Below are 15,411 nucleotides of genomic sequence, written 5' to 3'. Positions count from 1 at the left end.
TGTAGGGCGATTCATTCCTTGAGATTTCCCTGTTAGGTGGGTAATTCCAAATACTGCTATCATTATCAAAATTGATAGGTTCTGAGATCTCTGTTTTAATTTTGAGCACTGAGGCACTGTTTGGCGACGAGAGCAGCTGGGGCTGGTCCACCAAAGCTGAGTCAAGTCCATTTGGGCTTGAAGTGCTTGATAGCCTTCTGCGGGTCATGCTGCCTCCTTTCTGCTTTTTCCTCCTCTTCTTCCTCTTTTGATGTTTGCTGGAAGACTGGGCATTTACCTCCCCTCCACTATCTGAGTCCTTGGCGCTATCTGATGTCAACGATTCACAGTTCTGCAACCGCAAGTCTGATTCACTCTCCACGTAGCGCTCCACCTTGATCTGCATAGAACCAAGAGTACCAAAACTGTCCTCAGGGGCCTTTTGATTCTCAAAGTCAGAATTTTCAAAGCTGTCATCACTGTCCCTGCTGTCCTGGTTGCTGGAGCTGTTCCCATCGTCATTACAGTTCATTTCGTTATCTGACTGATTCCCAGACTTCTTCCTATCAGATTCAGGGTCTTCGCTGTTTTCTGATTGGTTTCCTTTGTCATCTGACTTTGAGTTCTCATTGTCCTCTGGAAGGAAAGAAACGTGAAAAACACCATTAGCAATAGGAACATCAGATTAGAACTCCATTTGTCTACCTAAAATGAGATGTTATTGCCTGTAAAGTTCTGGTAAAAGCATTCCTCTGAGGCTCAACTGAGGTGGGTTTTTCTGAGCTCTAGATCCACAGTTCTAGCAGCATCAAGCTTGAAGGGATTTGATTATCATTAATCCCCCTGATTCAGGACTGTCAGTGGCAATGGGAAAAGGTCTGGTGGATTTGTCACTGGACTGCAGCTTTTGTAACAAGTGTGAGGGCACCTATTTCAAGTGGGATCCTTTGGTACATTCTCTTTAATGAGAACAATTCTGATAACTAACTGCAACTGGATTCCAATTGTGTTCACTGAAGTGAGATGTCAGTGAACAATTCAGCACTGGTGATGCACTCTCGAGATTTCTGTTTAGCATACATGTTCTTATAATGGGAATAGGAGTGACGCAGTAGCATGATGAAGTGATAATCCACGCCCCTGATTCTCCTCTCACTTACTCGTGTTCTACACTGGCGTCATGTGGACTTCAATGGAGTTACTCTTCAGTTACCCCAGGGTGAGTGGAGAATCAGGTCCTCTGTTTATAAATCTGAATGAATATATCAGTTAAAACAACGTAGTTACATTGCCCTGCTGTGTGCCAATATTCCCTTGGAAGGTAAAAAAATAAAGTAGAAAAAAATAACTCCAGTGCAACAAATGGAGCTGTACCAATTTCCATCAGCTCAGGACCTGGTCCTGTCCTCCTCCTATTTCTTTTAACTTTATTTTATATTTACCTCATTTTTAACTGAATAAGACAAACACTTGAGTCCGTTGGACTACGGCAGCCAAGATCAGCTTTCAGAAAACGGACAATTATCACACACTGTTTGAAAGGGTCATGAATGGCTTGAGGAGAACCCAGTCTGTGCAGAACAGTCGGAATTCTTTCCTTTGGAAATAAAAGACGTTTTTGTTTTCCCTCATCAGAGCCAAGCATTACCATTTTAAATTCTCTGCTCTGAGCAGGGGAAAAAAGGGCCAGTTTTTCTGTAAAGATTGGGTTCTCCTGGAGCCATGGCAATTCCAAACAGTTTGCCAGAAGCAGCTGAACAGCTGGTCTTGATGGGGATGTTAGCTGTTCAAAGCTTCAGGCTCTGTACATTTAATTTATTTAGAGTGGTTTTAAAAAAAAATAATAAGATTCTGAAACCTTCTGTTATGAAAAAACAGCTTTTATTTCTACTTAAAGCCAAATTGCTAACCAAAAAAAAATTTAAAAAGAAAAGTTTTTTTCTTTTAAGCTACTGTTCCCATTTGGTAGAGTGACTTCAACCTAAGATAAAACAAAATGGCACCAAGGTTGTCTGCAGATTTAAAAACGCTTGGACTGAACTTACTGGTTTCAGCCAAGAAGATCTTATGAACCTAGTCCTTTCTGTATTTTTGTTTAATTCATATTAAGTGAACTCAAAAGAACCCAAAGCTGTTAAAAGTTTTGTCCTACTTTCTAAGATGCATGCATCTGTGCGTCACTGAAGAATGCTCTCTTACTCTGTGCCAGCCTCAGCAGTCATGAACATAAATACACTTCTCAACTATAGAAACTCTTTTCTCCTCAACTGTATTATCGGGTTATCTAGAAACTGGGTAGGAAAAAAAGCATTCTGAATGGCTGATGAGATCTCAAATCACATGGACATAAAGCCTGTATGTTTGCCTAACATCTGACTCTCACTGTCAAACAGAGCTGTCAAAAGAGAAAGGAGGAATAAGTGCAAAAGATGAGAGAACAAATGGCTGCTTAATTAAAAAATAAAACATATAGGTCATGATTCTCTTCTCACTTACACCTGATTTACAATAGTGTGTAACCAATGACTTTGGTGTATTTGTTCCCGATTTATACAGACATGAGAGAAGAATCAGGCCTACAGAATCATTTTTTGGACTAAAGACAATCCCTTACAAAGACACCAGCCAATCTGTACATCTACATATGTAATTACTTATAAATCTACTGGGGAATAAATTAACAGGCTGAACACACTGCCATTCTTTAGGATTTTTTATTTATAGAATTAATTAAACCAGATCATTAGTATTAAAACAAACAAAAAATCCCCAAAGAAAAGTAAAACTTACAAACAGGTGCTTTGAACCTGTAAAGTTCTAATAAAATGTAATGCTTTTAATTTAAGAAAACATACAACTTTTGCAATCTTTACTGCCCCCTAGTGAAGCAACTCAAGAAGCCTATTTACACAGCAAAGGGGGTGATAAACTTTGACAGTGTACATTTATGTTAGGAACATCTGACTACATGCGACAGATAAGAACTGGAATCATATTCAGTAGTTACAATGTAAGCCTTTGCACAAGGCATAATGCTTGCTCACAAACTCAACTGGGGATTCAAATATTTAGATAAGTGTAATTCAAGCAGGCATGCATGCACTGAGTAAATAGCCGATCATTCTGGGTCACTAAAAGATTTTGATATCTTTTAAAAACAGGATTTTGAGGTTTTAAGGTATTTTTTCTAAAGCTGAACCATCCATAAAAAATGTGAGATTTAGTGATAATCTGGAAATACAATCACTGACTTGGCTCTGAAGATACAAAAATATAAAATAAAAAAGGAAAGTAGTCGGAGCGCAGGATTGTTTATATTACCTGAGTTGTCCTTTGAGTCTGATTCAGAATCAGAGGTCTCTGAGGATTCTGAGGTTTTCTCTGGCAGATGAGGAAGTTGTGCAATATCCATCGGCGTATCCTTGTACTCTGGGTTACTAAAGAACAGAGAGCAAACATAAACACAAATGGATGATTTGCAGTTTGATAGTTTTCCCTTTCCTTTATCAAATCTCAGGAGCAAAGAATGTAAATAGAGAGAAGAAGAAACATGAAAACATACATATTTCTCCTCAGTTCATCACAGCAGAATTTTTTGAAAGTTTTTTTTAGTACTAAATTGGTAGTAAAATCATAGAATATCAGAGTTGGAAGGGACCTCAGGAAGTTATCCAGCCCAACCCCCTGCTCAAAGCAAGACCAAACCCCAATTTTTGCCCCAGATCCCTAAATGGCCCCTTCAAGGATTGAACTCAGAACCCTGAGTTTAGCAGGCCAATGCTCAAACCACTGAACTATCCCTCCCCATGCCTGATACCACAAAATATCTGAGTTATACTCATAGCTAATTAGGTAGCCCTGCCTGTCTGATACCTAAAAGCAAGTCTGGTTTGTGTAATCAATACCACAATCTAATATCTAGAATTCTTTCCCATTACAATGATAATAGGGATAGGGAGAGAGAGAGAGAGAGAGAGAGAGAGAGAGAGAGAGAGAGAGAGAGAGAGAGAGAGAGAGAGAGAGAGAGAGGGAGTTGATATCCTTTAAAACTTGTTTCTACACTACCTATGATGCTCACCACATTCAGGTGGCATTACACTATGCAATCCTTGTCATAGCTTTTGAATAGTTGTTTTCCGAAGGGCTATATTCTCCAGACTTTACGCTAGTAAATCTCACTTTGAAATTACTGAGAATATTGCTCAATTAAGGACCACAGAACCTGGTCACTGCTCAGATAGCTCTAAAGCTATTAGGGAAAAAAATTAACAACCTAAATATATGACAGATGCACACGTGCATGTTATGATGCATATGTTAAGGATACAGAACTGTCAACACACCTATTATAATCATATCTTCATCTGCTCATGTGGTGTTCACCTGTGGCTTGTTAGCAAAGAACATGATTGCAATGTGGAAAAAGCCCCACTATCAAAGAGAGTCTTACAAAAAATATTTTTGATCTGTTTTGTGCCTTTTTAAAATAGATTCCTTTTAAAATTAAAGGCAAGGCCAGAAGAAGACACCTAGATAGACAAATGTAGCATAGATTGTTTAAGAAAATATTCTTTAGTGGATTTTTGAGTGGTTGAGCATTCCTGTGTGATTCATATTCAGGTCAGTGGGTTACCAGGAGATCTCCAATTCTCTACAGACAGAAGGAAGGGGAGGGTCCAGGGCTACTAAATGTGTTCAGAGCATTAAAATTACAGAATGCCTATATGCAATCTATTCTAGTGCACTGTGAAAATTCAATGTTGAAACATTCACAGTTGTTCTCTATTCTTACCTAGGATTGTCACCCTGGCAGATTTGTCCTGTGGGACAAAAAAAGTGACATCAACAATGTGATGATGTTACTGTACATGGCCATGCCAGAATGCAGCAATGCACCACAAAACTTTCCTCCCCTCAAGCAAAAGAAATAGTGTGTGTGGGGTACAACTGCACCTTGTATAGGAATAAAGAGTTGTTTAAAAAACAAAACTATTTTCTTGAACAAGAATATCAGCTCTATCTAGCAACAGAGTTTGTCTATTTGGAGCACAAGTCGGACAGGCATCTGAACATACTTTCTCATGCATGAAAATATATCTAAACCAGTGTTCTTGCCATTGGTAATATCAGAACTCTTTATGCCTTGCTCTGTCAATAGAATCCTATTCATTGCTTGGATCTTGTTTGGGAGTAATCTTTATTTAAAAATACACAAATTGTATGAAGGAGTTACCTTTCTCTAACAGAACACTGATGGGAATGAGGGAGAAAAATCAAGTTCTATGAGGAATCTAAGTAATGGTCAATTAGGCCCCCATCTTAATTAGTTTCTGACTGATACTCTGTTAGTAGACAGCAAATTATTGTGGAACAGCTGTGGATCAGATTTACTCAGTGTCCGGATACCAGCAAATGTGAAAAAAACATTGGTTTATAATCCTAGTTAGGTGTTTATGGAGATTAGAAAACCAATACACTATCTGGCATAGTTTGAAGCTCTGTTCAGGAGAAGCTTAGGGTCAGAAGGGCAAGCACGTGCTGCAGGTCAAGACTCAGGAGCAACTATTGCTGCAACTATGCTTCACTCTTGCAAGCTTGGCTATTTCCTCACTTTCATAGATATCAATCATCCACCACATTTTAAAGAAAAAAGTAAGGGAACAGGGACAGATTATGAGAGGATCCAATCCCACTCAGTCACACAAGGGCAGAAATGTGCCCCAGTCCTCCTTCCCTTACCCCTCCACTGCCATGCAAAGCTTCCACAATGTCAGGGGCCTGTACTCCCTTAGGAATTGATTGCTCCTAGCTCCCAGCCCAGGGAATCAAGACTACTCCACCATCCAAGACTGTGGTTCAGGCAGGCACAATCTCTACGATGCTCCTTAGTAATGGTATAAAAGTCACAATCTAGCCCTTAGACATCACTTTGAACTTTCCCTGCCTCACTCCTGGAACAAAGGGAACATAACAAGCCATGGCAAGTAACTTACTTACAAGCAGAGCTGACCAGAGAATGACAATTCTGTTTTGCTACAACTTTTGAGGTTTCCAAATTTATTTTCATTAGAATGAAAAAAACAACAACCCCAAACCCCTTCCAAATGTTTTTGCAAAATGGAATTGTGTCAAAACTGTTTTAGAATGAAAAAGGTCAAGTTTTCAATTAGGGGTTTCTCTCCCTGTGACCAGAGAGTCCATCCTGGACCTTAGAAACCATTCCGTTGAAAATGTACTCAAAATCAATGAGTCAAACTGAAATGTTTTGGCTTCGATAACATAGCATATTTTGACAATAAAAAAGTTTTGTCAAAAATGTTCCAACCAGCTCTACTTAACAGGCTTCTTCTGCATTTATTTTTTTCCATCTTTCAAGGTGAGTACTGCCTTAAGGCCTGTCATCGCAAGAAGGCATATTGGAATGAAGATCACCTTTCCAAGAGACATGTCTGTAATGTCCCAGGAAGATTGCCTTCAGATGTCAGACCAGGATTTTGCAATAACCAAAGAAACCACTGCTTAAAAATCCATCACACGTTTTATAACAAGCCGAGTGCATGGTGGGCCAGGTCTTTGGGAGTTTCAGCTAGTGCTGGGTTGAATTCAAGGCAATGGAGGCCTGCAATAAAACTGATGGAGGGTTACTCTAATACGAACATAGTGTAATCATTCAAGAAGTTCCCAGTAACCTGAGACATGACAGATGTCTCAATAACTTTCACCAGAAGGAGCTGGTTCTGAGCATGAACAGATGAGAAAGCTCATCTCATATTAACTTTCTGTAGTTGTCATTGTTTTTCTTTTTACTCTATATCTTTCAATGTGAGTCAAGTAACAGAGGCAGAACTTCAAATAAAGAAAGTGACTGAAACTTATACCTAAGAAGGTAATTGACCCAGATGATATTCTTCTCATTTGCGTTCTTGGCATTGATAGCTATGGTAGCACTGGACTGTATCCAGATGTACCCTCCATTCTTCTGCATCCAGCGGTAATATTTAGTTACACACTGACCCTTATTCAGCACTGGGAAGAAAACAAAAAGGACAATAAATATTGTGTTAGTATCCTAGTAAAATAATGTTCATCTCTACAATTCCCAATGTAAAGAAATGGAATGCACTTGGCCCGTTTTGTATGTTCAGTGTCGAATGCCAGTAAGATGACAAATAAGTTCAACTATTTACTAGTGCATCAGTGGAGAATCACGGGCTACAATCATTTGGAATAAGTCTTTAATCAGCTTTTGGGAGCTCCAATGTGAGAGGAAGAGCAAAGAGGACTACAAATCTCGGTGGCCCACAAAATACCTAACGCTGCCTGGCTATTTTCAGTGCATTTGACAACAAATTGTTAAAAAAAAAATGTACGTGATTTATTCATTGCTTGCAGGTAGAACTCTTTGAGAGTCTGGATATTTGAAAGGTTTGGGAAGATACTCTACCCTGTTCTTTGATCATTGCTCCTTATTGCAGGAGATATCAACTACTGAACTTATATATCTGTTTCTTTTGATCTTGTCAAACAGAATTTACAGTTCGCAGATGAATCAAATCTCCATTGGTCAGCAGGGGGAAGGTCCTGGGAGACTTTGCTTAATACTGGAGCAAAATAAATCTACTAACAGATTGCGAAAGGAACTGTGGCCTAAGGGAGGTGCCGAATTGACTTTTGGTTAGAGTCAAGCAGAGTGACAACTCTCTGCAGGGCCTGAAATATAACCAGGAATGGAGAAGAAGTAAAAACAATCAGTAATGTGAAACCATGATATTAGATGCCCACAGAAAGAGAGTTTAAAAAATACAGAAGTTTAAAATAATTCTCTAACCACAATGTTACCCAGTCAAAATTGCTTTGATTTGTATCTGATTCTTCTTTTCTAGTACAGAAATAATAAGATGCTTATCTTTCATGGAAATAAAATACTTTACACTGGCATTATTTTAAAGAATGCCTAGAATACTTACATCTGGATATTATTACTCCAGTGCATACTCTGCTTGTCTGTATTTTCTGTTAATCCCAGGAAGCTTTGCGCACTAGAGGGCAGTGTGCATTCATACACACCTTCTGCTTTTGGCATGCCCTTGTCTCCGTCTGCTAAAATGAAAAACCTCTAACTGCTGTAATAAATTTGGCTAAATTAGCTGCTAAATGGTTATCTCAAGTAATATGTATTTGCATTAATCATTTTGCTCTAAACCAGAACAAGCCAGAGTCCTAAAGACGTAGTAAATTCATATTGTCCATTTAATTACGGCTAATAAGTGCTTCATATACAATAGTTTCATGAAGTACATTTTGATTTTTTGGAGGAGGGAGGGGAGGCAGAAAAAAGTCACTTTGGAAAATGCTGTTGAAGTTCGTACTATAGAGTCACAAATGACACTTCAGAGCTTTCAAGTTAACCAAATGTATATCCCCCAAATTATCTGTATGTCTCTATCTGTATTTAAAGCCATATAATTATACATTTAAAGAGAAAAATACACACACACACACTTGCATATCTTAATGCAACTCAAAAAACTTTGTAAAATATTAAATTTTTAAAAAGTTAAAATAGGAGCATGTCTGACAGTGAATTTCAAACATAAGTCAGTTTTCCTCTGTAATATCAGCAAATATTTGTAATTTGGGTTATGGCATTTTGTAAACAAGCTAAAGTTGCCTACACTTCTGCATTTATTTCCAACAGGAGGCTCCCTCAGGTTCCCCACATTTTGTTTTTGCATTCAAGTGTAAGTTTCAAGCTTTCTGCTATGGTGATTCATAGGATACAAAACTGCATGGTGAAGCGGAAAGCAGTAACTACTTACTATACAGCTTTTCTGTCAAACCATTGTTGCATGCAATTTGAGATGCAATTTTATGCAAATTATCCCAGCTTTGTAATTGTTATTAGTTACGTTCTGAGGTGAGAACTCAGGGAGGAATGGGGGAAAAAAACCATCGCTTAAAGTTTTACTTTGTTAAAATTTTCCATTTCAGTAAAATAGTAAATTCCAAGGTATCCTTGTCAATGGCTGATGATGAAATTAATATCCCTGGAAAGCTAGAAAATTAAGACCATACAGGTGTTTGGAGGATAGAGTGAAATCTATCTAAACTTGTAAATAATAATAATTAATTGATTACCTTCCACTTCTATAGTAGCTGCCACCTGAAGACCTCAACATGCTTTAAAAATATTAAAGAATTAAGTCTCACAAATACCCTCACACCTTGGCTTTTGCAGATTGGAAACCGAGGCAGTAGGAGGTTCAGTGATTTGCTCAAGATCATATAGGAATGCTGTGGCAGAGCCAGATCTCTCAGCTCTTTCTGTTCCATTCCTGAACCATGAGACCTTTCTTTTGCTGAGTACTGGTTGTTTGTACCACTCAGAAAGTCTGAATCACGAGCAGAATGGGGCTTATTTGCCTCTTTATTTCAGAACTATGGGAAAAAAGGGCAACATTAAAGCCTTACAAAAACCACACCTTGATATGAAGAGGTGTTTGCCTTTCCGAAACTTTCAGCACACAGAAGAAAACTCTATGCACTGCAGTCACATGCAAACCTTTCTGGCTCTTCCAGAGCTCACACACCAGCACTGCTGTGCTGAGAGGAGGCTGCTATGAATATGAAGAGTATTTGGGACACTAACATGAAAATGAGGCTTCCGAGCAGCCCACCTATCTTGAGAATTCCTACTGTATCCCCAGCACCTTCTCCACTCCAGGGTTTGGCCAGGCCAGGCATGGAACCATAAACACATGCTTCTTTTTCATCTGCAAATGTTTCAGATGAGAGATTTGTAGACATTAAGAGCATATACTGAAAGAAAGACCAGGACGCAAGGTATTTTTCTCTATAGAGTCTCACTGGAAAACCAGCAGGATTTAAAGTTTGCCACAGAGTGCTAGATTTTAGGTCTTACAGCTTCTTTTAAGTTCATTAGATTCCCCCATACCCAATCTGAATGATATTTCTGTAGCCTGTAAATAAGAGGCTACAGAATCAGACATCTGATGAGACAGAAAGCATTGAAACATCTACTGGTCTATGTTATTTTGCAGCTGTTGTTTTCCCCAGGTTTAGATTTAGAAACCAGATGATGCTATTGAGGAAATGTGTAACACATTTTAAATTAGAACACCAGTTTTGGAAGTAAAAATGAAAAATCGATTTAACTAATTAGTAACTGAATCATTACTGATCTGTCTTTTTTTTTTAAGTTTTGCCTTTTCAGAGACAGAGGGAATTAATTACCAAATTAATAAATTTGAAAATAAGTAAAAATAAATATATAAAAATTCAGCCAAACCTAAACTGTGGCTGGAAAGTTATATGTAGTTAAAAGCAAAAAAGTTATGGGCTACCTGTTTAAGCTTAACCTAAACATTTTAAAAAAGTAACATTATTTGGTCCAAGATACAGTCCTTATCTAGACAAGTCCACATTGAGGACGAGGAATAAGCCCTGTATTTCTGTACATTGACAAAGTCCAAATAGTTTTAAATATGGATTTTCTATTTACTAGTTTAAAATGTGCGTGTAGTGCCCGATCCTGCAAACACTGAATCACGTGTGTAATGTTACTGATGTGAGAATCTAAAGGACTGGTCATCTGAGTCAATGAGACAGCTCACACGAGTGAAGTTACATGTGCTTAATTGTTTGCAGGATTGGGTCCAGATGATGTACTGTCTTGTTGGAAGAGCTCAACAAATGTCCCTTCTCTTAGAGGATAACCAATTTATTTGAGCATGAGCTTTTGTGAGCTCAAGCTCACTTCATCGGATGCATCCGATGAAGTGAGCTGTAGCTCACAAAAGCTCATGCTCAAATAAATTGGTTAGTCTCTAAGGTGCCACAAGTACTCCTTTTCTTTTTGCGAATACAGACTAACACGGCTGTTACTCTGAAACTTCTCTTAGAGGCTGCTTCTACTTTGCCTGTACCCATGTAGCTCTCTTTGATATTAATGGGAGTTACACATGTATGGGAGAGAGAAGAAAAGACCTTTTGGGGATAACAAATTGTAGAGAAATGATGGTAAATCTTGGATCATCCTTTTAGCATTAGATTTTGGCTTAATAGTTGGTATAAATAACTTTACTACAGGGAAATCATCAGTGTCAATGTGGACAGTGGAATGGACCCCCCCCCCCACAACGAAGTGTGTGTGCGGGGGCAAATAAAAAAACTTTAATTAAAAGAAAATTAAAAAGAGCTAACGTTTTAGAACAAATGACCTTTATATCAGCTATACATGTCTGTTCCTTAAAACGGTGGATGCTAAATTTTACTGAAATTTGTTTAAATGCTATCTAGTTATTTGGTCTGAGCTCAGTGGTTAGCATGGATGTAATATACAGTATGTTTCACAAAGAATTTTAAAAAATCTGACTCTAATTTCTCTAAGTACAAATATATTGATATGTATGTAGCTCCAGACAGAGGGATTTCAGTTTTGTCTGGAGTTTTGAACACAGCAATGTACTTGTAGTGAAATGGGGGTGTGGGGGAGGGACAGGGGGAAGAAGCTAGTATTCTTTGGAGGAACATAATTTCATTATCAAATCAAAATAAATCAGTACAAGGTTGTCTTCAGAAATACGGTTTAAAAAACCAAAAACAAAAACTTGGGATGTTCTGAGAAATCAAAGCCAAAGCTTTTAAATAGTGGGTGAATTGTATTTTAAAAGAAGGAGGTAGTCTACTTCAGTTTGAAGAGGAGATAAAGAAATCGTATATCAAAAGTAGCCTTTTATGGAACCTTCTTACAAAGGGACATTTTACTAGTGTGCTTATGCATTTAAAAATTACAGTAAATTGTGTATTCAGGTAAGTATGGAGTAAATAGGAAATGATGAGATCATTATACAGTTAACACTGGGTATTCATACAGCCTCACAAAGAGGCTCATTATAATTGGGGAAAATATCGAGGCTAAATCTGCAGTGGTAGTCCCCCCCCTCCTTGGGATACCTTAATCAATAACTGTGTAGTATTGATGCTGAAGTCCTTCTGCTGTGAACTCATAAAAATATTTTTAATGTATTGCGGGGGAAGAAAACTCTGTACTTAACACCACAGTTGGATGCTTAGCTGTAGCCACCAGTTCTCTTTCTATATTCACAAAACTGGCAGACGAAACATGAAAAGGAATACTGACTCTTTAATCTCCACTTCTCCACCTAAGGCCCAAGGCAAGCTGACAGGGTAACTTCATTCTGGAAACAGAGTTGTTTTTTTTTTTTAAAAAACTCTGGATTACTTTTCTTCTGCTTTTGAAACCTGTGGGCTATAGGGGAATGAACCTGGCATAGACTTAAAACAAGAACAAGTTTCTTTATCTGAAAAGTTACAGTCCTTGATGCTTACAGGAAGGTCATTTTCAAAACCCACAGGGAAAATAGCATCACAGCCAGAAAGAGTGCATTAAGTGCCTTATTTGCTTGAAACAGAGACAGTTTTTCATTTATAACTGCTCATAGAATCAACTGAGCCTTTGATGCTATAGAGACTTTTCTATAGATTTTGCAATTAGTTAGTTAGATGTTTTAAATAGTAGGCATCCACAAATTGGTTTTTAGCAATAAAAAAAAGCACTGAGTAATATTTAGCAAAGTTAAATGATGTTTGATACTTAAACTGAGTTATGGGCTAAGAGGATGGAAGACCTGTATATGCTCTATGAGCAACCACATATATCTATGTAATTCTCCCCAAACAATTTGATTTACTATCTAATACACAGGGGAGGGATGGGGTGGGATGAAGGTTGGGGAAGTGTGCAAGGAATTCTTACAGACGCATTCTCTGCACGCCAGGCTAAAGGATAATGCAGCCTGCATAGGGAAGAATTCTGCCTCTCTTGTGTCTGATCCCTCCCAGAGGTCCCCCTGGGGTCATGTGGCTCCACACTCCCAATACTAAATGGCACAATTTGGCCCTTAGCGATTTGTAATCTCACAAGAGATTTCCCCCTTCCCCAAAATACATTTACAGTGGATTAAGAAAACAGCAGTTCAGTAAGGCTTTTAAAAAAATGCTTTACCCGTCTTCCTCATGGCATGACATGAGAATGCAGCACAGGGCTGGAAAAAGGTCTCTTCTCTGTGTTGTACAGCACCTAGCATAATGGGGCCCTAATCTTGATTGAGGCTTTCAGTTGCTATCACAATATAAATATTTGCTAAGAGAAATAACAGCTGGTACAGTAGGAACTCTCTAAAGCTAAGGGCATAATTTCCAAAGGCAGAGGGAACTGACAGTTTGTGTTTTGAAAAGAAAATTCTGCCTTGATAATACCCAAATTTCCATCCAACTGCTTGGTTCATCTGTAATAAATCTTTTAAACCTATACAAATTTCATTCTAAAAATGTTAAGATGTGGCCATCAATCTGTTATTTGCTGCCACACTAAGGGATATTGTCTTTTCCTGATTCATGGGGAAGTTACACATCTAAATCCCTGTGAAACTAGATAAAAGTAAGGATAAGCACTCTGCACAGATAAAATAAAAGCTAAACCGACCTTTTCTCAAAGCTTGAACCAAAACTTTTAGGAGGGTTGAAAATCTTTATTTACCTTTTTTAAAACACAGTTTTTCATTTTTCGGCTGCTCTTTGTTTCCTGGTTGTGGGAGGAGCTAAAGTTAGAGATGGGTCAGATCCAAACTTCGGAGAAATTTGATCCTGATTAGTTTCCAAACTTTGTGGCTCAGGTCCATTTCTAGCCAAAATATTGTGAGAACAATCTCTCACTCTATGTATCTAGCCAAACAAGTAACTTGAAATACTGGACATTCCACGCAAAGATTTGGGTACTTATCCTAACTGATTCAAACCCTGAACCTCTGAGAACCACCCCTACAGATTTAGAGATTTTGATCTCATTTAAATCCACAGTATCTCAATGGAGTTAATGGAGACATTTTGGTTTACACCAGTTTAAATGAGATCAGAATTTTGTTTTCAGTTCATGGTACCGGTTCAAAAATGTAGAAAAACAGCAAAACTTTTCTCTCGTTATAAATTAAGATACAGATATACAACCACCCACTGAGACTTACAATATGCGTATCAGAATTCTATCCTATGGCTTCAGGTTTTAGGAGAAATAAACGTTGTAGTGCTCGAAGACATTAATTTACTGCCTAGCATCCAGAGCCATTTATTTCATTTAATTAATTTATTTACTTTTGACATTATCTCCTTTTAAGTGCTTCACTTAGCTGAGAATGTTTCTTGGACACTATTTGATTGCAGGAAAATTCATTCTGTTTGTTTGTATGCCTCTGTACATGGCTGAGTCTCTCTTCACGTGATCTTGTCTCCTCGGTTGAACTATTGTTCAAGAGCAAATTTGCTGGATAACACCTTAAACTAAAACATTTATGATGAAGTTGGAGTCAAGCAGAGATGTTTTATAAACTGAGAAGGAATAATGAATGGAAATGAATGTACAGACCTACATTTTTCTAAATGACGAATGTGGTTGTTAATAAACTGGATTGAATAGTGAATACTCAATTATTTAGCTTTCTGTAACTTTTCTCGTTTCTCATGATTGTCAGGCTCTCCTTGGTTTTTAAAATTTTAATCTTGCCATAAAGTGGCTCCCCATTTCCTATTGCTGAAACTGTCCTTTGGAAACCCAGACTTGCTCTGAGCACCACTTCAGACGTAGCTTCCATTAACGGTAATGAAACTTATCCATCCAAACTCAGGAGAAAATATACAGTATTGTATTGTAAGTCCCAAATCTAAATTCAGTTCTCAGCTACCACCGTGCAACTTGAGTAAAGAAATTAGGCCTCAGTTGCTAAAGCAGCTAAAGTCCCCTCCCCCTGCTCACTAATATTAATGTCTGCCATACAACATTGCATGGCAAAAATAAAGATTTGAGAACTTAACCCTCTGTGACAAATATGTGTATAGCTATATCAGATACTGATGGCAGGGCAGATGGAAGCTTCACAAGAGCTAGTTTACTGATGAATGTAAGACAGCAGAATAGCAGAAGTTTAAATATATATATTTTTAAACTACACTGATTGAAGGTAAGACGGTTTAAGGGGAAAGTACTGGTCTTTCACATCTGGGACCAGAGTCCATGTTCAGGTTGTGGTACTGAGTGAAATGAATTTAGTTATTTCAGCTCAATCCCCAGAGGAAAAGAGTCCAGATCACACCACCTCTATGCTTACTGTGGTATGTCACAGCTGGCAGTGTCTTATTTATCCCAAACAAATGCCAACCTCCCCTTTCAACCACCATACAGCATCATGCCACATTTTGCAGAAAAGCTACGTTAGATTTTTTTGGAAAGTTTATTGCTATTTTTTTTAAATTAAATTACTTGTGCCTCTAAAAAGAAATTGCCTTATTACTAGGGCCCTACGAATTTCACGGTCATGGGTATTTTAAAAATCGTAA

General features: G+C 38.0%; 1 protein-coding gene across 7 annotated transcripts in view; it reads right to left on the bottom strand.

Annotated features, from left to right (window-relative positions):
* Window positions 1-15,411, bottom strand: part of NPAS3 (neuronal PAS domain protein 3) — a gene marked incomplete at its 5' end in the record, with an annotated part of 847,295 nt that overhangs the window by 3,364 nt on the left and 828,520 nt on the right. For all 7 annotated transcript variants that reach the window (XM_084632755.1, XM_084632756.1, XM_084632754.1 and 4 more), the window contains 3 exons: window positions 1-615; window positions 3,301-3,416; window positions 6,858-7,005. The exon at window positions 1-615 is cut by the window's left edge and continues 3,364 nt beyond it. In XM_084632755.1, coding sequence (XP_084488881.1) covers window positions 1-615; window positions 3,301-3,416; window positions 6,858-7,005 — 879 coding nt within the window. The remainder of the gene's footprint in view (window positions 616-3,300; window positions 3,417-6,857; window positions 7,006-15,411) is intronic.

Source organism: Lepidochelys olivacea (assembly GCF_965140295.1).
Source record: "Lepidochelys olivacea isolate rLepOli2 genome assembly, chromosome: 6".
NCBI lineage: Eukaryota > Metazoa > Chordata > Testudines > Cheloniidae > Lepidochelys > Lepidochelys olivacea.
Note: the sequence above shows the minus strand (reverse complement) of the source record. Positions and strands in the feature narration are given on the sequence as shown.